This window comes from Puma concolor, chromosome C1 (genome assembly GCF_028749965.1).
Source record: "Puma concolor isolate L17-30 chromosome C1, mPumCon1.1.hap2, whole genome shotgun sequence".
Lineage (NCBI taxonomy): Eukaryota > Metazoa > Chordata > Mammalia > Carnivora > Felidae > Puma > Puma concolor.
Genome location: NC_141674.1, coordinates 64,295,947 through 64,322,339, shown reverse-complemented (window position 1 = coordinate 64,322,339; position 26,393 = coordinate 64,295,947). Strand labels below are relative to the sequence as shown.

Sequence of the window (26,393 nt, the reverse complement as noted above, 5' to 3'; positions counted from 1 at the left end):
GACAGCAGAGAGCCTGATGTGGGGCTCGAACTCACAAACCATGAAATCATGACCTGAGCCTAAATTGGAGCCGTCCGGGTGCCCTGAGGCACTTTCATTTGTGTCAAATCACTAGAAGTCACGACATGCTCTAGTTTCAGTTTCTTCTAGGATTTTTTTCAGACAACTGTTGGTCAATCCCACAGAGATACTTTACAATGCCCTTCAGAATGTCAAAAGGACTTACACCAATCCCTAATTTCCTGCTGATCTTTACCATCTGTTACCTTGACCTTTTCATCAAAGGCTCCTTAAGCTACTGGAAGCCCTGCACGTTAACACCCAGTATGATCCTCTTCCTGTGTTTCTTTGTCTCAGTCTCAGCACTACCAGACTCGCATACATTTTGCCTGCCATCATGGTTTAAAGCAGTTCACCAGAACACAAAAATATGTGGCAAAAAGAGATGCTCCCGAAGGGTATATAACACACATTGCTGAACACTTTCAACTCGGTATGGTGCAGTGGAGTGTTCACTGGCTGAGAATATTTGCCATATGGGGCACAAATGTTTGCTGCCTGGAAGCATGTAGAACAGTCTACCATACCAGCTCTTACTGCCTCAGAGTGTGCCGGCACTTTAAGGATCTGTGCTCTAATGACTTGTTCTATAAATGCATATATTTTTCCCTTGGGAAACTATTTTATATACAAATTGTATTATAACAACCCAGCCAGCAAGGGGCAGTATTAAATGGAACATGTATTCAACCTTAGCCACACTTTAAGAGGGATAGGGATAAACTATTGCTTGCTTAGAGGATAATCAGGTAATGAAGGATACAGGAAACTTGGTTCCTAGAATGACCAGGAATGTGAGCATCCAACAGAAAACATGGTTTATTTGAAAGCTACTCCTGAGCAAAAAGGGAAGTTGACTTGCCCTGTTTGGTTACCAGGGGTGAAAGGAGGACCAAAGACTAGAAATTATAAGAAAACATGGATTTGTCCAGCTTGAGAAAAGGTTTTCTAATATTTAATAATGTCCAAAAAAGGAATAGTTTGTATTGTGTTAATGAGGTCCACATCACTAGAGGCAATAAACTTGTATGACCATTTATTAGGGACCCTAGATGGGATCCATGCATTGGGTAGTGTGGTGGTTTATAAATAATGGCCACAAATTGGAGTTTGACAAATTGACATTTCTTTCACAGAGATGTGGGGCCTTTGTCCACTCTCCTTGAATCTGGGAGAACATGTAATTGTTTTACTTAATTAAAGATGGTAGTAGTCACACCACGTGACTTCCAAAGCTGCATCCTAAAAATCTAGACAGTGTCTGCCTTGTGTGCATTGAATGCTCACTTTTGACATGCTCCCTCTCAGAACCAGCCACAAGCCTTGAAAGCTCCAAGCCATGTAGAAAGCCATGTGGGAAGAAAAATTCCAATTAAATTTAAACTTTCATTTATATCTATTTTGTCATATGAAAAATTAGAAATACATTAAGTTCAACTAAAATGTAGTATTCTACTTAACAATGGCACCGTCACTCATCCATATGTCAGAGAATCCACATATTAAACATTCTCTTTAGCTTATTGCAAAATATTTTCATTTAGGTAGTCTAGTCAAATTGGCTTACCTATATATTACATTACTTATTTTTGACTTACTAATTAGCCCTCTTAAAGTAGACAAGAGGCTTAAAGAGATTCCTGCAAAGAAAGCACAGATTGACAAAGAAATACAATGTAAACACATGCGCACAACTAGAAACGGGCAGAGTTGATACTTTCTTCCTCCTGGGTCAAATTTGTAGCCAGCCACAGTACCAGAACTCAAACTGTGAGGGTGTGATGAGAACGAACTAAACAATTTGGAAATTGTTCAGCTTTACATCCACTATATTACCGATCCGCACCCTAAGAGTTGTGCTTTGTATTATATTTGTAAATAATAAATACAAGTCAAAGGTTGAAAAGTATGAAATCACCGATGTCCAAGTACTTTTGACCCACAAAATGTCAGTTTATGTGGTTCGACCTACTTCGTTGAGATCAAATGCTCCAAAATTGTTTGCCTATGAGTGAGTGCAAGAAAAAACTGTATGTAGACTACTTATTTAAGGGATAAGACATGTGGCAAGCATGGGTTTGGTAGGGTGCACAGGAACCTGTTTACCATGGCTCTCTAACTGTATGTATCTCTTGTGTACGTGAGCATTGACATGTGACATGTTACAAAATTATTGCTTTCTTTGGGGGGATAAATAATTTTATTATAACACATGGACTCTTTCCAATTAGAGTGGCTCTTAGCACTCTAAGAGCCGGATATATTGTGAATCACTGACTTGAATGACAATGATTATTCTTTGCCTGACTCCATTCTGCAACGATCTATCTAGAAAATCAACATTCCTTAGGAAGAAACAAGGCTTTAAAAAGAATGATCTTTATGGGAGCTGGTGGTTATAGAGAATTTTAGTGCCCATAAAAAGAAGATGAGGATTACTTGTTCCTTTGAGGCCGTGAGGTAATTAAAAAACAATATTTAGTGGCTTTTAGAACACCTATTTCCATGAAATCTCGGCACTAAACAATTCAGGGAAATCAGAATAGATAAATCACCCAAACAGATCAGAAGGAATGGATAAAGCAACCATAACTCTATGCTACCTCCACCCCTTTCAGATTCACTAAATTATTTCAACCTCTCGGCACAAAATCCCATAACACTCCAAGGCATGTGTCTTGCTTTGGCGCTTGTCAAAACTAGTGTCTGAAAGACTGCCCAGGGAATGCTCTCCCGCACAAGGGACAGCTTCCTGTTGAAGCCCTCCTCCCAAATGGCTCAGGAAACCCACTCTCATCCAGTCCTGTGGTATCAACGCTCTCATATCAGCTATATTGTGCTGTGCACATCAACAATATCAACAACTGCACTTAGGCTGAAAGTAAAAGGATAAAGTGGATTCTTTTTTCATGCTCTTTTAGTTATGGATTCATTCAACAAGTATCCCAGGGGCTACCATGTGCCAGGCTGTGATGAGAAAGACAGAGAAGAACACAGCAATTTGCAATCTGGAGCTAAGAGACCACCCCAAAGTTAGAATTCCAAACACCAGGCGAATTTGGTTCCCTAAGATAACATAAAAATGTGAAAAGAATAAGACATGTTGTTGAAAACTAATGTGTTCTGGCACTTTTGTGTATCTCAATAATTGACATTTAAAAACTGGCTTCTTGAGAAGCGATCCCAGTTAAAACCACGTGACAGAACACTTGGAATATTCAAGAGACAGCAAGGTTAGGCTGGTAAAAGGGAGCAGCCCATTTCCAAAGTCTCTAAAATACAATATTGGAAACAGAGTTAAGAGTAGATAGGAATGTATCAAAAGAACTTAGCCAACTTTAAGAGGTGCCTACTGGCCAAAGATGAAATGATTTTGAGTAGCCATAAGGATAATGACTATAATGGATTGAAATAATTCAAAAAAAAATTTAATTCCTTTGTTCTTCATGGTATTAAAAAATACTGAGTACTTATGAGGAATGTCAGGGAGCTAAGTTATTATTTCAAAAACTAGAAAGAGAAGAATCAAGAATTTACCCTTCTTCTTCTACACTAACAGTACCACTGTTGACCAAAGAGTAAATGATGGGAATTTTTAAATTACAGAATTATTACATCTAATAAGTGACAGATGCATGAGAACATAAGAATATCACCATTTTATAATCTCTAATGAATTAATGGATCTAGGTATTGAACACCAACATCTCTTTAAAAGAGATGACTAGATATTATGTGCTTTCTATTAAGTAGATAATATCAGATATGTAGTTGTCTTACCAAAAAAAATATATGAATATGATCAAGTCTGTAGATCCAACTACAAATTATAGGAAATAAGAGGACCAAAGAACACATTAAACTGTACTATGAGGAAGCAATCAGCAAAAGCTAGACTGAGAAGCTATAGTACAAACAACCTGGTATCTTCAACAAGTGAACTGCAAGGAAAAGAAGAGGAGGGGAGTACCTACATATTTTTAAAAATATTAAAAACTATCAATCAACTGCAATATATGGACTTCATTTAAATCTTGACTAAAAAAAATTTAGAGAGAGAGTGCAAGAGAGAGAGAGAGAGAAAGAGAGAGAGAGAGAGGGAGGGAGAGAGAATCTTAAGCAGACTCCATGCTTAGCACAGAACCCAATGCAGGGCTCGATCCCATGACACTGGGTTTATGACTGGAGCTGAAATCAAGAGTTGGATGCTCAACTAACTGAGCCACCCAAGTGACCCTAAATTTTGATTTTTTTGGAAGCAGAAGCATGCATGACATTTATGAGACAACTGGAGATGTAAACACTAACTAGATATTTGATGGTACAAAGAAGTATGGTTAATTTTTAAATGTGGTATTGGCATTCTGGCCACAAATAAAAACTGAGTTTTTATCTTTTTGAAGTACGTACTCAAGTATTTGGAAAATGGAATAATATAAAAAACATGATTTTGGATTTGCCTCGAAATAATACAGAGGATGGGTTGGGGAGATGTTGCTAATAGTGGAGATAGGGCAAGGTAGACCAATGAGTTGATGTTTGCTGGGCTGGTGATGAATATGTGAATGATGAATGGTGATGAAAGATATGAATATCATTATATTATCCTGTTCATATTTCTGTGTTTTTTAAATTCTCCACAATAAAAGGCAAGAAAACAAAAAATTAGTAGATATATACACTTATACACCAAAAGACTAGCAAGAACTGGCTAATTTAAGCTGTTTCATATTTTCCAGTCAAGTTACTATACATCTAATGGTTTGGTTGCCCCGGATCCAAAGCTATATCCACATGGAAGGATACGAATATATGTAAACATGATAGAAAGAAAATAGAAACTCTCTTGTGCATTTGAATAGAATATGTGTACGTCTACATACACACAAATGTGTGCATGCATGGATATATCCTCAGATGTGTCTTTTTGATATTCTGCTTGACACTGCTTCTAGCCTTGTCAAAGAAGGTTCAAATCAGGCTGAAAACAAATAAACCAATATTTCAATTAGTACAAAAGCACATTTCAGATTATGTACCAGAAAAATGACCTTGGTGGCATGGCGAAGTAGTGTATATAAAGTGTGTCCATGTGAATGAGCATGCAGATGTTGTACTTCGAAGATTAAGGGAATTCAACACCACCAAATGTCTGTGTGTAGGTCAATTTTAGCCTGGAGAAAATGCACTAGATCTAGCAATTCATACTTCAGAGTAGTTCCAAGTTTCCTGGGGATAATCTTTAAAACTGAATACATATAGAATCTTCTCCAATCCAACAAATCAGGCAATACAAAGATGGTTCACCTACCTTTCATATCAAAGGTCAAGGCATCTATCTCAATACTACACCGTGAAAAGCTAGCACAATGAAATTAAAACCAAGTGACACAGGCAGACAAGTTAAAAAAAAAAAAAAACCAAAACTCCAAACTCCTGAAAAGTAACAGAGTTTAGATTATTATATAATGGCCTCCTGCGTCTGACTGTTTACCACAACTAGTTGTTTACACAACATAGAAACCCTTAAGGGCCCTGCATTATTAGAGCAAATTAGCACGTTTCAAGAAAGTAGTGGATTATTGCAGATGAAAGTGTTTTACCAACAGGGGTTTTATGGTTGGCAAATGTGATTATATATCCATTAGCATCTGCAAGCCAAACAAACATGTGCCATGTACCTCCCAGAAACACCTCAATGCGGATATTCTAATTTCCACCCTTTCAAAAGAACAAAAGGATTTTTATCCAGGCACAGCCAAAGATAATTTTAAAAGACTGAGTAGTAAACTAGGGCAAATTATTTCTGTAACTTAAACAATTATCAACTCCCCATCTGCTATCTAAGGATAAATGGCAAAAAGAAGCGTCTGTCATTTTTTTGAAACGTGGCAAATGTTGACCATCTACTTAATTAGTCTACTGTGCTCACTCACTAAACATATTGAAATTTTATAGAAGAGAAACTAGGGGAATGTGGTAAATCCTCTTTTTCTCCATCCAAACAGGATAGGGTCATATAAGACCTCCTCAGAATCACTTGCTGTATGAATACAATTGTATGGAACCCTTTCAATGCACTGAGGCACTCTTGCTGTTGTCATTCCCACTAATGGCAGCGATGTGTGTCGGGGGCTGAGAGGACAGCATCTTGAGGCTTTGAGGGTTTTAGTGCTAAATATCCCCCTACTTTACCTCAGCTGTATTTTTAACATACTGCTGTGCTTGTAATGAACTTTGAACAACAGCTGGAGGAAGACATGCCCAGTTTTCAAGGTCTATGGGAAATGAATGTTTTTATGACATGATTTATAAATGATATTATATCTATGAAATTTTAATGCTTTAATTTTGGCCCACATGGCATGAATTAGTGAGCCAAGATAACTATCAGGCCCTATTTTCACAAGAGCAATTTCCACTACAAGATTAAGAGGCCATAGCTCTTACTAAAGGTTACCTTCCCAGCAGAAGGACACAGTGGTGGTGCAACCTAGCATGGCCTTTTCTACAAAACAATCCCTTTGGAGGAATCACAAAATGCTCCGTTCTACAACCTGATAATCAAAATCAGAATAATAGGATGATGAACAAGTTTTGCTTGAATAAGATTCAATGAGAACAAACTAGATAAAACAAAACATCAAAAGAGCCAGAGAAACCTTTAAAAATATTTACATAGAACAATTTCCCCTCTTTTTTTGGTTGTCATCCACTCTGAATAATTGTGCAAGTCAACAAAGGAAAAGAACTTTGCATAAAACCACAATTTTAATCTTTGAACCACAGAAATAGAAATTTGTCTTGTTTTCCTTCCTTCCTTCCTTCCTTCCTTCCTTCCTTCCTTCCTTCCTTCCTTCCTTCCTTCCTTCCTTCCTTCCTTCCTTCCTTCTTTCTTTCCTTCCTTCCCTCCCTCCCTCCCTCCCTTCCTTCCTCCTTGCCTACCTGCCTGCCTGCCTGACTTTCCTTCGTTTTTTGGGGGAGTGGCAATTGTGGTGGCAGATGCTGTTCAATCAATCAACATGGCATGTGTTCCTCTTTACTAGACCCTGCGGCAGCGGGGAAGTACAGTAATGTGAGAGCCGGTTTTAGTCTTACAGTCTAGGAAGGGAGGGGGAAGGAACCATCCTAGAACAATCTGTCAAAGGGGATGGTTATATGGTATATGTCACAGACTCTAAATAGTTCAGGGAGAAGGGAAACCAAGGACATCTACAGTGATCAGGAAAAAGCTCCATGAAGAACAGATGGGGAGTTAGGGCTTGACTGTGATATGGAAAAGGCCAGAATTTTGATAGCTATAGTGACAAGGGACACTCTTCCCAGGCAAGAGATCCTATAAAGTCAGTAATGGAGCTTCTAGCCTCCAGGTGATAAGTGTACATGACTGTTTCAGAAGAATATACATTCCATATGTAAAAATATTATATACACACAGAGAAAGAGAGAGACTGAAGGGAATTAGTTACACATGCAAATCTACTCCTTCAGCTGTGACAACCCTCTTGTTCCTTGTGGCTCCTGTGGAAATGGTTAATCAAGATCCTTAGAGCTCATCCTTCTGACATTTCTTCTAACATGTCATCTGTATATTCCAGAGTTATTAGGCAACTTTTATGAAACTAAGTCTACAAGACAGCTCTAAGGTGTGACTGATGTCTCTTTTGTAAGTCAGAGAAATTTTCACAGCCTGTGTCTCAGGAGACTAATATTTCAGCTCTTCATGGGGTGTTATTACCTGTTTGTGTCTGGCTTCCGCAGCACTAGACTGCCAAAATTCCTTGGTCTATCTGCAGCAAGGGAAAAGCTATCATCAATTATGGATTGGGAGCAAACAATTAACTTTGCAGGAAGCAATTCAAATGACAGCCAAATTTCTTTTTGGACATTCTGTGATATCAAAACTTTAGTTTATTACGAGATACAAAAACACTTCATTTTCCATAGCGTCTATGGGTTCCATTAAGTTCTATCCCTTGGCCCTTCCCTATGTTGCTTAGAGAATAGAAGCACCATCATGGAGAGAACTATTCATTGCCAAATACCTAATAATCCTGTTCTCCACTGCATCTGACAGTCTCCAGGGAAGACATTCTTTGAGCAGAGTTGCCTAAGGTTTCCCTAGCTGGCCCTGACTACACTGGCCACCTGTTCCCTGTTTAGAGAAACCATCCTCCCCCACCCCAACCTTCTGTTCCTTGTCTCAGACTAACGATGATATATGGGGTGCTGTGTTCCTCCTAATTATGAAAATTGCTTTCCATTGGTTCCAAGATTTTTATTTGGTATATTCTCAGAATCTTGGCTAGCCTCTGTGCCTTGGCGTCCTTAAGTAAAATTAGATCTTAGAGCCCCCATATGGGATCTGACATACAGCTTTTAACCAAGAGCTCTTATTTTAAAAAGGAAAAAATAATGTTTCAAAGAAAAGATGCCAGTTATTTACCCTGTAGTCCACCATACCACCAAGTCTGGGCCTCGATACCTGAAGAAAAGTTCCCTGAGCCTGCTGCGTGAATGCCATCACCGGTGAACACATCATTGCTCATGTTCTCTTCCTGGTAGATTTTCATCCGTATGAAAATCTACTCTTTCATCATTCTTCACCTATGTCTGTGGGGGCACCACCATCCCCTAATTTCCCAAGTCAGAAACCTGCGAGTTACTCTTTATGCCTTCCCTACTCTCTCCTCCTTATCCACTTCCATATTTAGTTACCATCAAACCTCCTTCCTCAATATCTTCTAACCCAGTCCACTCCAATCCACCCACACTCTGCTACTTTATTTTAGGGTCTTATGATTCCTCACTGGAATTATAGAGCACATAGGCAGCAATCCATTTTTAGCCCCACTCGTCCTTATTGCTTTAGCTTTCTTTCTTTCTTTGTTTCTACACAGTGTAGTCCATATGATTGCTCTGAAGTGCAAAGCTGCTATTATTAGCCCCTTCCTTCAAACCCTTCAGTGGTTCTCCACTACTATCAGATGATCTACAAGCCTTTGGTCAATGATGCCTGGAATGTCCTATCCCTTTTTCTTTTAAGTAACTTTGATTTGTCCTTGGAACTCATTTCTAAAATAACCTGTTTACTTGTATGTCTCCATGAGCTTCTTTGGGGGATGGGAGGATGCTCTGTCTGATTGGTCAGTAAATCCTCAGCACAGTGAAAGTATCTGACATAGCCTGGATTCTCAGTATATGTTTAGTGAATGAATCAATGATGCAATTAACGAATGGTCTTTTCTCCTCCTGACTGGCGTCTTACTCATAAGAGGCTATGAGTAGTTTTAGATGCTACTGGAAATCACAAGATGGAGAGAAAACTCAACTGTTTTCATTTTTACAATGAAATTGTTAGTGTGTTTGCCGTGTGTTGGAAGAGAACCTAGAAATGATTATCTTTCCTTTGGTAACTATAGTGAATTCCCATTTCCTCTGTATATAAAGATAAACTTTCATTACGGCTCAAACCAAGACATTTCATCACTGGCTTCTCCATGAAAGCACAGTCTGCATGTTACAGTCTCTTCTCATTTATAAAAATAGGTATTTAGACTGCTTCAAACTTCCGTTCCAAGTTCAGAGTTTCTATTAAAATGACCTAACTCTTCAGATACCCTTGAGCAAAGAAGATCCCAGATACAGCTTAGAAGACCAGCTTGTTTGCCTTAGTATACAGCTTGAGGCAGGCCACACACAGATCAGTGAGGGAGGAAGGGGCCACCTTTCCAACTAGCTAAGTCAGATGGGAAGTCAGCCCTGCTGACAAAGGACTGATAGATGTTAAAGCCAGGTCACCTTACCCCTAGTCCTTCCGTACACTACTGGAGTTTCCTTATCCATTCTATTATCTTCTTCACTGGTTTTATGAAAGAGAGTTTAGTGCCTTAGACATTTTCAGGGTCTCCTTGGCTGGTTGACCTTGAAGGCTTGGGGAAGTAATATGCTCCTGCCTCAATTCCATTGCTTGAGACACTTCCTGGGACTTGCATATTACTTTCAACAGAAGAAACTACAGGTCATGGATTTTACCTTCATAAGGAAGAGTATTTTTAAAACTGGAGCTACTGAATGGTAGAACGGGCCACCTCTGGAAGAAGAGAGAACCCTGTGCCTGGAGATTTTGAAAAGAGGCTGATAATTCATGTTTTGTATGTTGGGGAGAGGATTCAGCCCAGAAAATGGGGAATAGACGTTTAGAGTAGGTAGGAACAGGGAGGGCAGACCATATTATATTCAAGTCTCTTCTATCTCAGAGAGTCTATGAACCTAATAGATTTGACTCAACTGATGATAAATTCTATCCATGTGCAGACTTAAGTAATTGTCAAAAGGCTATAAAATATCATCTAGGAATAAGACTGATAAGACTTTCTCATTTTTATGTGATCCACTATTTTAGACACACAGATTAGATAAAAATTCCTGATCATGAATTTAATGGATCATCATTCAAAACTATGCCAGATACCAAGTCCTGTAAATGCTTATTTAGAATAGTTTGGCTACAAATTATTTATTGGATTTTAAAGTTTTGCACTGGGTATTTCTACCCTTTCTTTTCCACTTTCCATTATTATGACCCTTACAAAGGCATTTTTGCATTATTATTATTATTATTATTATTATTATTATTATTATTTAAGGTTTATTCATTTCTCGGAGACAGAGAGTGTGCAAGTGGGGGAGGGACAGAGAGAGAGAGGGAGACACAGAATCTGAAGCAGATTCCAGGCTCTGAGCTGTCCGCACAGACCCCAATGTGGGGCTCGAACTCATGGGCCACGAGATCATGACCTGACCCGAAGTCGGATGCTTAACTGACTGAGCCACCCAGGTGCCCCTCATCATTTTTATTTTTAAGTTTATTTATTGAGAGAAAGAGAGAGGGAGAAAGGAAAAGAGAGAATCCCAAGCAGGCTCCACACTGTCAGTGCAGAGCCTGACGCAGGGCTCCATCTCACAAACTATGAGATCATGACCTGAGCTGAAGTTAAGCATCAGACACTTAACTGACCGAACCACCCAGGCACCCCAGGCATTTTTGCATTATTAATTGTAGTATTTTTAGACCTAAAACAGTAATTGGCTCTTGACTTCAGCTCAGATCAAGATCTTCCGGTTCATGAGAGCCCCATGTTGGGCTCTGCCTTGAAAGCACAGAGCCTGCTTGGGATTCTCTCTCTCCCCCTCCCCTGCTTGCACACACACACACACACACACACACACACACACACACACACTCTCTCTCTCTCTCTCTCTCTCTCTCTCTCTCTCTCAAAAAATAAACTTAAAAAAACAGTAATTGGTATATAGTAAGTGTTCAATTAATACATATTGAATGGTGAACATTTTCTTACCCACAAGATTGAACAAAAAAGATAAAGGTATTTTTCTAGGGTAAATATTTTCCTTGGATCCTTCTCTGCTGCCCCGCCACCACCCACTCCTACCCAGAATAGTTCTAAGTACTTAGAGAACATGACGAGATCAACCATTACTTCCTAGAACTGTTAGGCCAGATGATAAACACAAAATGTTAACAATAATTGTATCTTGATACGCAAATTATAAATATGTTTATTCATTTTTAATAGTTTTTCTAAAAAGAACTTTTATGACTTTTATTAGTTTTGTATGATAAAAAAATAAAATAGAGAAAAGGAATGAGATGGCATCTTGGCCATACCTTCATACAAATCTGGCCAACATCTCTCTAAACATAGAGTCAAGAGGATGTTTTATCTTTTCTTCCATGTAGCTGAAGCACAAGCAGTGTGAACTAGGCCACACAGTCAGTCACACAAAGACCTAGGTAGAGAACAAGTTGAACACTTAGGCTCCCTGGTTCAGGGCAGGGTCCAGTCTTGAGTTGCTCCCTACTATGCAATTCACACTAGAGCCCTGTTTCCTTGAAAATAAGGAGGCTGCCTCTGGGTGTTTAAAATATATGGGATTTTGATGCCAACTTCTTGCCAATCAACAACAGATTTGCAATGTGGATGGAGGAGGCAAGTGACATAATGACCTGTCAGAGAGTTCCATATTGCCTTTGGCGTTTCAACAAGTAACTTTATGCCTGTGAGAGGAACCAAAAGATAGTTTCACTCACAAAGACGGGTAATCACTTTTAAAAAGCATCTGTGAGAATCATCAGGTGCCTTACATGCTCTCTTGATGAGAGATGGCCAAGTGACCACTTTTTTTAATGTTTATTTTTGAGAGAGAGAGAGAGCAGGAAAGAGACAGAGAGAGAGAGGAATAGAGGACCCGAAGCGGGCTCTGTGCCAACAGCACAGAGCCTGATGGGGAGTTTGAACCCGCGAACCATGAGATCATGACCCAAGCTGAAATTGAGTCAGACGCTTAACCAACCCAGTCACCCAGGCCAAGTGACTTCTAAGGTGTATTCAGCATTGTCTCCAGCCAGAAGTACAACCAAAACAATGAAGTCTATTTTCCCACGACTCCTCTGGCAACACATTTCTAATCTAGCCACACTGATCACTGAGAAAATATTATCCACTTCTACAAAACTTAGTTAACTTTCTGGGCTATGGTCGAGATCAGCAAAGCTTCTCTTAACTGATAAGACAAGCAATTTCATTTTCTTCTCTAGTGAATTTAAGGTACTAAGTCACTACCTAGAAGTGTTCAAAATGGTATCATCTTGTCTCTCCGCCAAGCTGTAAGACTAACAATCCTTTTGACAAGCTGAAAAATTTCTTAGCTGCTTGCTGTTTCTGCAACAAATTTCCTTCATCAACTAATTCACTAATTTGGGCCTTCTTGAGGACTCAGCTAATTTGTAAGAACAGGTGGCTCATCCCATAAGTGTTCAATAAAGATTCACACATGATTACACATACAGCATTGCCTTAAAAACAAATGAAGAAATGTGTGTATTTATGGAGAAGCTAAAGAGACAGACAAGAGATTCTTCAGTAGCTAATGGCATGCATCTGGTGATCTGGTAAAATTATTTCAAAAACTGGTGGGGGAAGGGAATGGAGGCCAGTGACATAAGGATATAAATTCCTTGTTACATGGACAATTAACTGTTCTTGGGAAACCACTAAGAGATCATGGATATGAAAACAAACAAACAAAAAACTACTAATTACAGCTTTATTTTTATTTTTTTTTTCTCTTTTCTTATGTTTACCTGGATTTGTGTTCATTCATTCATACGTACCACATCTTCTGAGCACTTCCTATGTGCTGGGTACTGTTTCAGCCAATCAAAGTCACCTACCTTCTTTTGTTATAAAAAGAGGAAAAGGTGTGTTATATGGTTAAGAAAACATCATAACTTTGTTTAAAAAGTAAATGAGATGTTGAGATAGACAAGGAATATTCCTTACCAGAATAGATAAGAAACAAAATAGTTCATGTACAAAAATTGTAAAGCCAATCAACAAGAAGAAAAGAGAAGAAAAAGAGAAGATCACAGCAACAATTCTGGCTGATGTTTTTGTTGACTTAAGGATGATTTTCCCGTGAGAAAGATATAACTTATTTAACAAAAATGCCTAACATGTGAGAAAAATAGAAGATATAAAGTGATGTTATTCTGTATTTTGATTTTGATTAAAAAAGCAATAATTTCTGCTAAGAGAGTTACCACAAGGGAATATAGGAACTTTCTCCTCTTTTTTTTCTTAGTAAGAGAATTAAGAAAGCCCATGTCGATGTTACATAAATCATTCCCTTATAAACCATCAGAACCAAATAGTACAAGGTATAGTGAGGGCCACAATGTTGTTGTTGTTGTTGTTTTTAATGTTTATGAGAGAGACAGAGACAGAATGCGAGCGGGTTAGGGGCAGAGAGAGAGGGAGACACAGGATCTGAAACAGGCTCCAGGCTCCGAGTTGTCAGCACAGAGCCCGATGGGGGACTCGAACTCACGAGCTGTGAGATCATGACCTGAGCCGAAGTCAGACGCTCAACAGACTGAGCCACCCAGGCAACCCAGGCCACAATGGTTTTGAATTAAAACATACATAACAGGGTGATAGTGAAGTCAGTCACTCTTTACACGTGGTAAATAAAGAGGATCAAGTCCCTCAGGCAAAGCGGACCTTTCTTTCCTGTCTGCAATTCTAGCTGCCATTTCTATTTGTCTAGGAAAAAGGAAAGTTTGCATTTATAAGATAGTAAATACTTCTAGTGCTCTGAAGGTTGAAAATACAGGTTAATGGAAGCGAGGAATACAACACAGTTCCATATAAAACCATGATTTTCCAAAAGAAAGCGGACCCAGTGGATCTACAACTCCTGATAAATTCACCGCTGTGAAAATTATTCAACCGGTAAAAGGATTACCGGCCTTTATAAATGTGGAAGTGGGGCGCCTGGGTGGCGCAGTCGGTTAAGCGTCCGACTTCAGTCAGGTCACAATCTCGCGGTCTGGGAGTTCGAGCCCCGCGTCGGGCTCTGGGCTGATGGCTCAGAGCCTGGAGCCTGTTTCCGATTCTGTGTCTCCCTCTCTCTCTGCCCCTCCCCCGTTCATGCTCTGTCTCTCTCTGTTCCAAAAATAAATAAATGTTAAAAAAAAAAATTAAAAAAAATATAAATGTGGAAGTTACCTCTTAAAAATAGATGGATACGGAGGTAGTCCACATTTTTTGGTCCAAGGGATCGAGAGGGGCTCATTTACTCACTTTCATTAATTGGTTCATTTATTCTAAAAACATTTATTGAACATCTAATAAGAGCTACATATCTTGATAAGCTCAAGGCATATGAAGGTGAAGAGAACATCACCATTAACGAACACAGTAAAATTTAGTAAGTGCTAGAGAAGGGTACATAAACTAGAGAGGGCGTTCTAAATCAGATTTCTCAGTAGATAGATCTAAGGTCTGAAGAATAAGTGGGGGACAACTATTAAGAAGGGGGTTGGAATATAGAGTTATTCCAGGGCAAAGTGAAGGCAAAAAGTGGTAAAAACAAACAAACAAGCAAAACAAACAACAAATACATAAACAAAACCCCCAAAATGTACTATGAAAATGAAAGCAGTTTGGTGTAGCTGTGGAGATGGGAGGAAGCCAAGGAGGTAACTGCTTGCCTAGGAGGTGGGAGATAAGTTCAGGATGAATTCAAGAAAAACCTCATCTGCTAAACTAGCGTCTAGAAACAGTTGGTGCACAACAAGAAAAAAGAATGAAAAAGAATGAAGGTAACTTAAGCGACTATGGGGAGCATATGTAGACCAATACATACATTATGAGAGTATACTGTGTATATTATTTAGGAGAGGAAAGAGAGAGAAGGAAAGGGGCAAAAAGATTATTCAAAGGAATAATGGCCAAAAACTCCCCAAATCTGGGGCAGTAAACAGACATCCAGTTGTCAATAGTCAAAGACAAATAATCAAATTGTCAATAGTCAAAGACAAAGGGATAATTTTGAAAACAGGAAGAGAAGGGTGACTTGTCTCAAGGGAACCCCCATGAGATTACCAGCAGATTTTTCAGCGAACCCTTGCATGCTAGAAGTGCTGAAATTAGTCTGCTGGCCAAGAATACTATTCCTGACAAAACTGTCTTTCAAAAATAAAGGAGAGGTAAAGACTTTCCTAGACAGAAGGCTGAGGGGATATATCACTACCATACCTGCCTGACAAGAAATATGGGAGTTCTTCAAGTTGAAAGAAAAGGATGATAAACAGCAACATGATAGCATAAGAAAGTATGAAACTCATTGGTAAAGGTAAATATATAAATAAATACAGAATATCAGAATACAGAATACAGAATAAATACAGATATAACAATGGTTATATCACTTTTTTCTGGTTTGTATTTATCCTAACATTTTTAATCTAGTGTCTACCTAATTTTTCATTCCCCACATTTCTTTGTTTTTAATTTTAATTAGAGTTAACATACAGTGTTATATTAGTTTTGGGTATACAGTACAGTGATTCAAGAATTCTATACATTACTCAGTGCTCATGGTAAGTGAACTCTTAATCCCCCCTTCACCTATTTCACCCATCCCCCACCTGCCTCCTCTCTGGTAACCATCAATTTATTCTCTATAGTTAAGAAAAAAATCACTTTTAACTCTAGTATAAAAGGTAAAAGACAAAAGTATTAAAAATAACTAAATAAAATATTTATGGATACACAACATAAATAGATATAAAATATGATACCACTAATATTTAATGTGGAGGGGTAAAGGTGTAGGGTTTTTTGGATGCAACTGAAGTTATTATCAACTTAAAATAGATTGCTATAATTATAGGATATTTTATGTAAGCCACGTGCTAACCATAAAAAAAAATACCTGTAGAAGGTACACAATGTAAATAGTAGGTGTGATGATTAATTTTATGTGTTAACTTGAATGGGCTAAGGAATACCTACTTAGCTGGTTAAATACTATTTCTGAGTGTGTCTTGAGAGTGTTTCTAGAAGAAGTTAGCATTTTGGTTGGTGGATCAAGTAAGCTAGATGACCCTACTCATTGTGGGTGGGCATTATCTAATCCATGCAGGGCTTGAGTAGAACAAAAGGCAGAGAAAGTTTGAATTCACTCTCTGCCTGACTGTTTGAGCTGGGACATCAATGTCCTTTTCTCAGAGCTCTTTGTTTTTAGGCCTTTGAATTACACCACCAGCTCTCCTTCAGCCTGCAGATGGCAGATTGTAGGACTTCTCAGGCTCCATAACTGTGTGACTCAATACCTTATGAACTATCAATTCTGTTTCTCTGCAGAACCCTAATACAGCAGGAGAGATTTTAATCAGGAGTGTGATGTAATTGCATCTGCGTTTTGGAAGAGGCCATACCAGAAGTAGAGATAATATTTCAGGAGAAATTTTAATAATTCAGTGGAAAAATGCCAATTAAAAGGCAGTGGGTTGTAACTGGGCTTATTGTGGGGATCATTTGTAATGTATAATAATATTGGGGTGCTTTGGTGGCTCAATTGGTTGAGCGTCTGACTCTTGAATTCAGCTCAGGTCATGATCCCAGGGTTGTGGGATCAAGCCCTGCGTTGGGCTCCACACTGAGTGTGGAGACTGCTTAGGATTCTCTCTCTCTCTCTTTCTTTCTCTCTCCCTCGATCCTTCCCTTTGCCCTTCTCCCGTGCTGGCTCTCTCTCTAAAAAAAAAAAAAACTAAAAATAAAAATATTGAATCACTATGATATGAACCTGAAACTAACTGTATATTGTATGTCAATTACACTTCAATAAAAAATATATATAAAAGAAAAAAAGGCAGTGGAAATGGGGAGAAGTACTGACAAGACATAGAATAGATAAGATTCAGTGTCAAATGAATGCAGAAGACAAGAAGCTTTGTCTATCACCAAGAGTGCCCATCATTTTTCTTCATTTTTAGGAAAATAAGCCAAGGAGAAGTTTTGGGAGAAAAGAAAATGTGTTCAATTTCAGGCAGTTTGAGTTTTAGTTGCCTACAAAGGTACTGCAGTATAGACATCTAATAGATAACTAATATTTGGTTCTGGATTTCAGCAGACATAGGCTGAGAATATGAATATATCAGTGGTATCTGAAGCCATGCACATGGATAAGGCCACCTAAGAATTACACATAAAATGAAAGGGATAGAACCAAGAAAAAGATCCTGGGGAGAATAATATTTCTGGATTAAGAAAAAGAAAATCCAAAGAAGGAGATGAAAGAAGAACAAACAGGGTGATGTCCCCCAAGGCAAGAGAAGAGAGAATTTTGTATAAAGGGAAATGGGTCAAGTGCCCCAGAAAAAGAAATAAAAATGAAGAAAATGTCCATGCACTTTCACAACCTAGGATGCCATTGGCAAGTTTATTGGTATGGTATTGTGAAAAATCAGCTGCGTGAGTTAGCGAAGTCGATGAAAATTTAGGGAGAAAGACATTGAGAATATACACCATGTCGAAGTAGCTTACATGAAGTATAGAAGAGTTTATCATAGTAGAGAGAGGAGAGTATGAGACTGAAAAAAATGAAAAGTAAAAAAAATGGAATTAAGCATCCTCATAGGTTGCATGGAGAAAATCAACAGTACAGAGGAATAACTGCATGTATGGAAGGAAGGAAGGAAGGAAGGAAGGAAGGAAGGAAAGAAGGAAGGAAGGAAGGAAGGAAGGAAGGAAGGAAGGAAGGAAGGACGGGGAGGGAGGGAAAGAAGGAGCGAGGTAGGGAGGAAGGCAAAATTAGGACCCTCAGACTGAGGGCAGAGGATCTAAAACATAGGTGAAGAACTACCCATTACTATACATACATTTTTACTGATATTTCATAAGGTTTATATATTTTATAAAGATATTTTTATTAAGATATTCCAGGGCAGAAGACATGAATAGACACTTTTCCAAAGACTACATCCAGATGGCCAACAGGCACATGAAAAGATGCTCAACGTCGCTCCTCATCCGGGAAATACAAATCAAAGCCACACTGAGATACTACCTCACCCCGGTCAGAGGGGCCAAAATGAACAAATCAGGAAACTAAAGATGCTGGCGAGGATGTGAAGAAATGGGAACCCTCTTGCACTGTTGGTGGGAATGCAAATTGGTGCAGCCACTCTGGAAAACAGTGTGGAGGTTCCTCAAAAAATTAAAAATAGATCTACCCTATGACCCAGCAATAGCACTGCTAGGAATTGACCCAAGGGATACAGGAGTGCTGATGCATAGGGGCACTTGTACCCCAATGTTTATAGCAGCACCATCAACAATAGCCAAATTATGGAAATAGCCTAAATGTCTGTCAACTGATGAATAGATAAAGAAGGTGTTGTTTATTTATACAATGGAATACTACTTGGCAATGAGAAAGAATGAAATCTGGCCATTTGCAGCAACGTGGATGGAACTGGGAGGTATTATGATGAGTGAAATAAGTCAGTCAGAGAAGGACAGATATCATATGTTTTCACTCATGTGTGGATCTTGAGAAGCTGAACAGAAGACCATTGGAGAAGGGAAAGAGAAAAAAAAAAGATACAAACAGAGAGGGAGAGAGGCAAACCACAAGAGACTATTAAATAAAAAGAACAAACTAAGAGTGGATGGGGGGTGGGGGAGAGGGGAAAAAGGGTGATGGGCATTGAGGAGGGCACTTGTTGGGATGAGCACTGGGTGTTGTATGTAAGCCAATTTGACAGTAAATTATATTCATTAAAAAAAAAAAGATATTCCAAAAAGTTTAAATTTCATATTGACTTCAGATAGACATTATCGCTCAACCAACACGAGTGCATGCTACTTAGAAATGGCTGAATTACCTATCTAAATTAGATCCATTACCTCCGCAGCTCAGAGTATGGCCCAGCCCTTCTTTAACTTTGTTGCTTCATTACAGAAAGCAGATTGAGTTCGCATCTAGCGTCACACAGGAAATGGCTTGTGTTTCAAACCACCTAGACCTGGATAAGACACTAAGTCACTTGATTCTTGAGAAAAGTAGACGTAAGAAACTGATTTCCTTAATTTTATGAACATCAAATCCAAGAACACAGAAGTTTTGTGGCTTAAAAAAAAATCACTGATGCAAACAGCACTAGTGATAAAATATGGGTCTAATCAAAATGACTCAGTATTGAACATTAAGCCCAGCAGCACCCAATTACTCAGTGCTGCTTCTGGTGAGAAATATGATATTTGGGGGGGTATAGCCTAACCTGCAGCCATAAATAATACACAGGGTGAGAAGTAGGAAGAAGCTCTCTAAATGCTGTCCTGATTTTAACTGTGGTCCTATTAAGAGAGTAATTATTTGGGAGTGTTTTTTTCTTCAAGCAATCAGGTTTTCACATCCAGACTGCACTTCTCTTAAAGTTGACTTGCTAATAAAGTTGCATTTGCAACCCATATTAACATGATTTTATTTTGAACATGTCGTTTTGATTTGCCTAGGAGTCTTGTTTTGATTTGCTTGGGCTAATTTTGCAGCAGAACAAACACAGAATTTTCTTTAGTTGTCTCAGCTCACACAAGGTTAATCTGGCAGCCCAGGTACTGGGTTAAATAAGTGACTTACCGTGTCTCTATTAATTCATTTTTGTCAAGCTGAAATCCATTTTCAGTCTGGAATACTTCCTCCTCCTTGCATATACTGAACTTGTTTTGCTATCAAAAGAACAAAATATGTCTTGGAAGGAAAACGTAATATTTTTGAAATTATTATTTTTTGTTGTATTGCTTTGGTTGCCTTCTCTTCGAACAAGTATATATTTAGGCAGCAGAGACAGTAGTATATGGCTCTTCATTCATTTCCCTAGAGAATGGTATATCAACAGCTGAAAGGGGTTATTTTTTTCTGCAAAATGCGTAGCAGTTCCTTTGACAAGTGGGACTCATCCAGGTCCCTTCAGAATGCCCAGGATGCTTCCACAGACAAGCCATCCCCTGGAGCAGTTTCACCCATTTATTCTTCTCTATTTCTCTCTAGGTTTCTAGCTACAAAAAGAACAAAATCAATTAAATTAACAAAATGCATTTGGGAAACGAATCTTTTGTGATAGGTTCCAGGAAATGCTTAGCACAGGCATGAACACTACTAGAATTTCCACTCACACCCGAGATGCCTTTGCTGTGATACTCTCGGCAAACCTGGGATTTGAGGCAAGGGCTCATTAATGCACCTGCACACTAAGTAATGTATGGTGTGTCAGTATTTCCACTATGCCCTTCCATCACTATCTCTCCATAGTGTAGAACCTCAGTCTGCTATTGTTTGGTTGGGTGAAAACTTCTGGTATGGGTGGGGAATGGTTTTGTGTGTGTTGAACTAGGTGTTAATCCATGCACTGGTTCAATATAGTCAGCTCCTGTAGAGATTCCAAATTACAATGTGATTGCACAGGGTTTATAGACCACTCTCATGCTGGGATAGAGATGGTCTGCAAAGAGAGCGTCAGGAAGAAAGTACACACACAGTACAGAAGCAGGCTCAGCCACAAACCTTCCATACGTTTCTGTAGATAGGCTTTGGTGTGTTAAAACAATGTGAAATGGTTAACATATGAAACAACTCAATAGCTAGAGAAAACACACAGCTGTTCTGGAACGAGGACCAGACTGGAGCTGCAAAGGCAAGGTTTGAATCATGCCTCTACCATGTACTTGTTGTCTGATCCTAGCAAGCCAGTGGACTTCTCTGAGCTTTACAAGCAGGGTGTGATAACACCTGCTTTACAGGGTGGCTTGCAGGAGGGAATGACATAATAGATAAGCGACCTCCTAATGCCCACAGCAAGTCAGTTGGGTGTTCTGCCAGGCACTGGTGATACAAAATAATAAGATGTGACTCCTGTCTTGAGTTTAGTGTTTTCTTCCTTGCTTTTATTTCTAAAGCCTCTCTTCTCCCGTTAAGGCGGCAATAATCTTATTTCTATCATACAGATGCAACCACTGACACACAGAGGTACGTAGTTATTTGCTTAGATCACATGAAACAGACACTCAACACAGAGTCTGTGGTCCTGATACACAATTGACAATTCCAAGCACAGGAAGACAGATCTTCCTTTATTACATCCCACAACTGGTTACAAATTTATACACCCACCCTAGATAGGTTGAAGAATTGTCAAGGTAAATAACTTAAATGCACCCAGAAGAGGCACCGGTAGGTTCTTGGGACCACAGTATAAGGACCCACAAGAGACAGTACCAGTTTGATTTGATTTGGGCTGTTCGCAGACAGAACATCTTTGAAATATCGAAGGAATTAAAAATTAAAACTGCAATATTATTAAGTACCTTCACATTTGAATATTATTACGTCTGGTGGAGTGGCTGCCTAGTGGTGCAGTTTTAAAATGTTTTATTGTGTAAAGGGGAAAAAAAGTGGCGTTTTATAACATTGTTTTGTTAGTTTCAGTACATCATTGGAAACAGTCTTTCATTTGCTTCAGTTTTTCCTGTAAAATGTCATAAGTAAATAACAATTGGTACTCCCCCTGTTTCTTTGATTATTGTTCTCTTGTTAGTACCTTACTTTGCCAGTCATATCAAAAGTAAGGGCATGATTGCTCCCATGAATATGCATAATTATAGAGCCTACACCAGCTTGCATAGTATATTAAACCTGAAATTGAAATTCCAATCAGATGTGTTATGGTACTGTGAAACATCAAAACCAAGAACAAGAGGGTCTCACTGCTTTAAAAAACGTATTTAATTTGATCCAGGCATCTCCTGAAAATAGTACAAAAATATTTTTCTGGCTTTCCACATATATAATAGGGAAATATTAATATCCTTTCCCTCTTTTTCCCTCTCCCTCCTTCCTTTCCTTCTTAGCTCCCCCCCACCCTCCCTGTCTTTATTCTTTTTTTTCCCTTTCTTTTAATTTGACAACTACTTAGTGAGAGTAGGGTGGCCAATAGTCTGGGATTTCCTGGGGCAAAGTGGATTCCAAGGATGTGAAATTTTTTGTTAAAACTTAGAAATGTTAAAGCAACCTGGGATGAGTTGGTCAGTAACTGATGGTCTACTTTGTGCCTGGTACTCCTCTAGGAGCTGGGATTTCAGCAATAAATAAAGCACATCCCATCTCACGGAGTATACTTGCCAATGGAGCAAGAGAGAAAATGAATTCTGACAATGTGAGGAAGTGCTAGGAAGAATAAAACAGGGTAAGAGGCAAATAGTGCTGCGTAAGGCAAGGAGAGGACTTCATTCAGCGTGGTCCAACAACATCTCTCTGATTAGGTGACATTTCAGCAGGTGTGAAGGAAATGAGGGCATGAGTCACAGAGTCTCCCAGGGAAGAGTACTCCAGTAATTGGAAAGGCCCTAAAGCAGGGATGTGCAGAAGGGCTGGAGGAACAGCAAGGAAGCCAGTGTGGCTGGAATGGAGTCACAGGAGGCAGGAGGTAGGATATGGGGGACCTGCTGGGACACTGTAAAGAACTTGAGCTTGAGTTCTCAATAATGAGAGGCCACTGGAGGGTTATTTAGGTTTACAAGAGAAGTTCTGGTTTCTGTGTAGAAAATAAACTGTAGGGAGAGAGGGTAGATGCAGGAAGACCAATTAGGAAGTTATTGCCATAGTCCCTCTATTGTTGGGATGTCTTAAATATGAATTGCTCTTTACCTTCAAGTTGTTAAGCCAGGCCCCTTTGAAAGCTACTTATATATCACGTCATGTCTGAGAGATATACAGATTTACAGCCATATATATATATATATATATAGCATGTCACTTCTGGAATAGAATCTGGGAAAGCCTTGATGGTTGGAATTCAACCTCCAAGGATGCAAATGGTACCTGCCATTCACTATTACCTTTTACTATCCATAGAAGTCATATTTGTTAACTAAACATAAATATGTACTTATCTCACTAGTTTCTAAGCATATCAGAGTACCAAACTGTCACTTAGAATGATAACTGAAATAAAATAAAAACATACACTGCTTAAAATAGAAATACTTTCAAAAGAAAATCCGAAAAAAAGACCTCTTAATAGTCTTGTGGTAGAGAAAATAATTTTAAATTAGTTAATGTGCCTTTTCTTTCTGCAGGTTTTTGTGCACATCCTCACATTGTTCCAGAGGCATCCATATGGCCCAGAGAAGATTAGGATTATTAGGGCAGGATTGCAAAGGTAAAAGGAGAGTTGATAAAGAACTTTGGATATCCAGATCTTTGGTAGAGGCAGTAAGACAATAGTTTTTAACAACTGTTTCTGTTGAAAATGAAAGGGATTTTCTAAAATCTTTTAGCTTTAATTAACACATCAAGAACCAGGCCTGGAGCACAAATCAGGCTTATTTATGCTTTTTCCATAACACAGCGGACATTCTATTACTTCAGCTGAGGTTTATTGTTCTAGGAAGAAGGATAGGATTTAGAGGAGGCCCATTCAAGAAAGGAATAGAATTGGGGATTGGGCAGTAGGAGGGATGTTTGTCTGTCAGTGAGGAATTCTTCTGTGGGAAGAAAACGGGGAGAGGTAGGGGAAGCCAATGAGAAGACATGTGTCCTGATGTCTCCTGGTATGGAGGGGGAGTTGTGGTTGTGCTCGGGAGGAGACTTCAGCGGTGGCCCACATAGTGAACTGGACTGTGTTTAGCTATCCAGAAACTTCCTCAGCTCAAGTTTCCTCTTGTATTCTGGAAGACAGCAGGAGGATGATGGCATGTGTGTTAAGCTTTAAAGAGGGTATGCCCTCAACTGGAGTAATTTTGTTCCCAACTTGGCAAGCCTCCATAAAGTTTACCCAATGAGGGGTGCCTGGGTGGCTCAGTCAGTTAAACATCTGACTTTGGCTCAGGTCATGATCTCAAGGTCTGTGAGTTCGAGCCCCATGTTGGGCTCTGTGCTGGCGGCTCGGGGCCTGGAGCCCGCTTCGGATTCTATCTTCCTCTCTGTGTGCCCCTCCCCTCTCATGCTGTCTCTGTCTGTCTCTGTCTCTCTCAAAAATAAGCATTTAAAAAATAAAAACAAAAAAAATTTACCCAATGAGAGCCCAGAAAAAAAAATAGGCATAATCAGTGAGACCAGAGGGGCCCTCTGCCCTTGGATACGAAGACCAAGGGACACCCCCAGCCCCACTCCCTATAGCCAGGCACCAACTTTGCACATCTGGCTAACACTTCAAGTTTTCCAATCATAGATTTCTAATTTGAGAATTAGCCTGACTTTTATGGTATAGGCATTTATATAACCTGGAAACCACAACAGATTCTGATCGTTTACTAAACAAAGAGAAAGAGGGAGGTGGCTAATTCTAAAACTTCAAGCATTTTCCTGGAAAGGAGTATTTTAAATGGAAAGAACAAGAAAAAACAACAACAAACAGAACTACCAAGCTGAAGTTTCTCTACTACCCAGGAGGAAGATGAGCCTGAAGACTAGATCAGTTTCAGAAAAATAAAGACATGGGATTTAGTTTGCATATATGAATTTGGCGTGTTATCTTTTGATCTCACCAGTTTTGTATCACCAGTGGATCTACCACCAAATCTGGCCTTGCTATGAATATTGAAGCCTTTTCTGTGGTATTTGAATCAAGTACTTTGCAGGAGTGGGTCTGGGTGGCATGAGGCCTGAAACCTGTATGATTAGGAGGAAGGAAGGTCTTTTAAAAAAATAAAATTACAAATACAAATTAGGTACAAAAGTAAATATTTAGAAAGAAAAAAATAAATCACAAGTTACTGGATACCTGAAGATTCAGTTCCTTCTTCTGTGATGCCTTTACCTCCGAAAGGGACCCACGCAAGTTAAGGGACCTGGGGCTCAAACGTTATTAGCTTCATGTTAAATCTCTTGTGCTCAGTTCATCCCAATAGGTTATCCAGTTTTCTATAAGAACCTACACTGCAAGATTAAGTCTATGGTCTAACAAGAGGCAAGCTATCAGATGAGAAGTGGATAGCCTACTTCTTTTCTACGACTGTGTTAGAGAAATGTGATCAAGTTCATTATATGCTCACCCCCATACCTCTTGTCTATTCTTCTGGGGACCCGGGATGCTCAATGGATCCTCCTCGACAAAATGGGAGAAATTATTGTTACTCTTTACTCCTGATGAAGGTATTAGGAACATTTACTATTAGCCAGAATATGTTTAGGGGGCAGAAGGGAGAAAGAACATTGCTCAGCATTGCCATGGAAGCTATGCTAAAAATTCTTCTATGGCCTTTATTTTCCTATGGAGGGAAACTTTTTGCTTCATATTTTTTCATAATAAAATCAAATTAAACGTATATTGAACAGTTAAATAGCACAGTTTTCTCCACTGGGTAAATTAAATGAGACAATGTATGTGAAGTGCTTTGTAAGCGTACCATGCTAAATAAATGTAAAATATTTTTATTATTGTTATTATTGCTATTATTTCTACTGCTTTGGAGTATGAAAGCTAAATTGGTCACTAAATATGCCTAACTTTGTCATCAGGGTGTTGCTGAGACTCTGAAATCCCAACTACTATCTTCCTTTGGGGAATACCAGAGAAAACTGTATGGGTGAAAAGAACATTTTAAAGAAAGTGCTGGAAACAATCAGCATGACTTCTGTAACACTTCTGATTCTCCAGACAAAAGCGATGTCAGGCATCTGCCTCTCCAAGTTTGTCCCTTTGATGGCACACAGAAAGGGATGCAGGTTTTAAAGTAGATGGACCAACAGAGATTTAATTCCATCTCTGGCTTAAGGCCTAACATCCCTTCCTCTCATTCTACAGGTTTTCTGCCTGCCTGGTTTAGTGAGAGGGTTGCCAAACAAGATTGAAAACTAATTGATTTCCCATTTTGATACAGCTACATTGCTGGACATATTTTTCTTTAGTGGTGTTAAATATTTAATGGAATCTTAACAGAAAAATTCTGTGTGTGTAA

General features: G+C 39.0%; 1 protein-coding gene across 4 annotated transcripts in view; it reads right to left on the bottom strand.

Annotated features, from left to right (window-relative positions):
- ST6GALNAC3 (ST6 N-acetylgalactosaminide alpha-2,6-sialyltransferase 3) overlaps positions 1–26,393 on the bottom strand; it is a 536,306-nt gene that overhangs the window by 49,710 nt on the left and 460,203 nt on the right. The window contains exon 5 of one of the 4 annotated variants that reach the window (XM_086717320.1): positions 19,630–20,165. The exons of the other annotated variants lie outside the window; for them this stretch is intronic. Within the exon in view, the coding sequence (XP_086573446.1) occupies positions 20,087–20,165 (79 nt within the window). The 3' untranslated portion in view covers positions 19,630–20,086. Of the gene's footprint in view, positions 1–19,629; positions 20,166–26,393 lie in introns of those variants that run through there. 4 annotated transcript variants of the gene reach the window in all.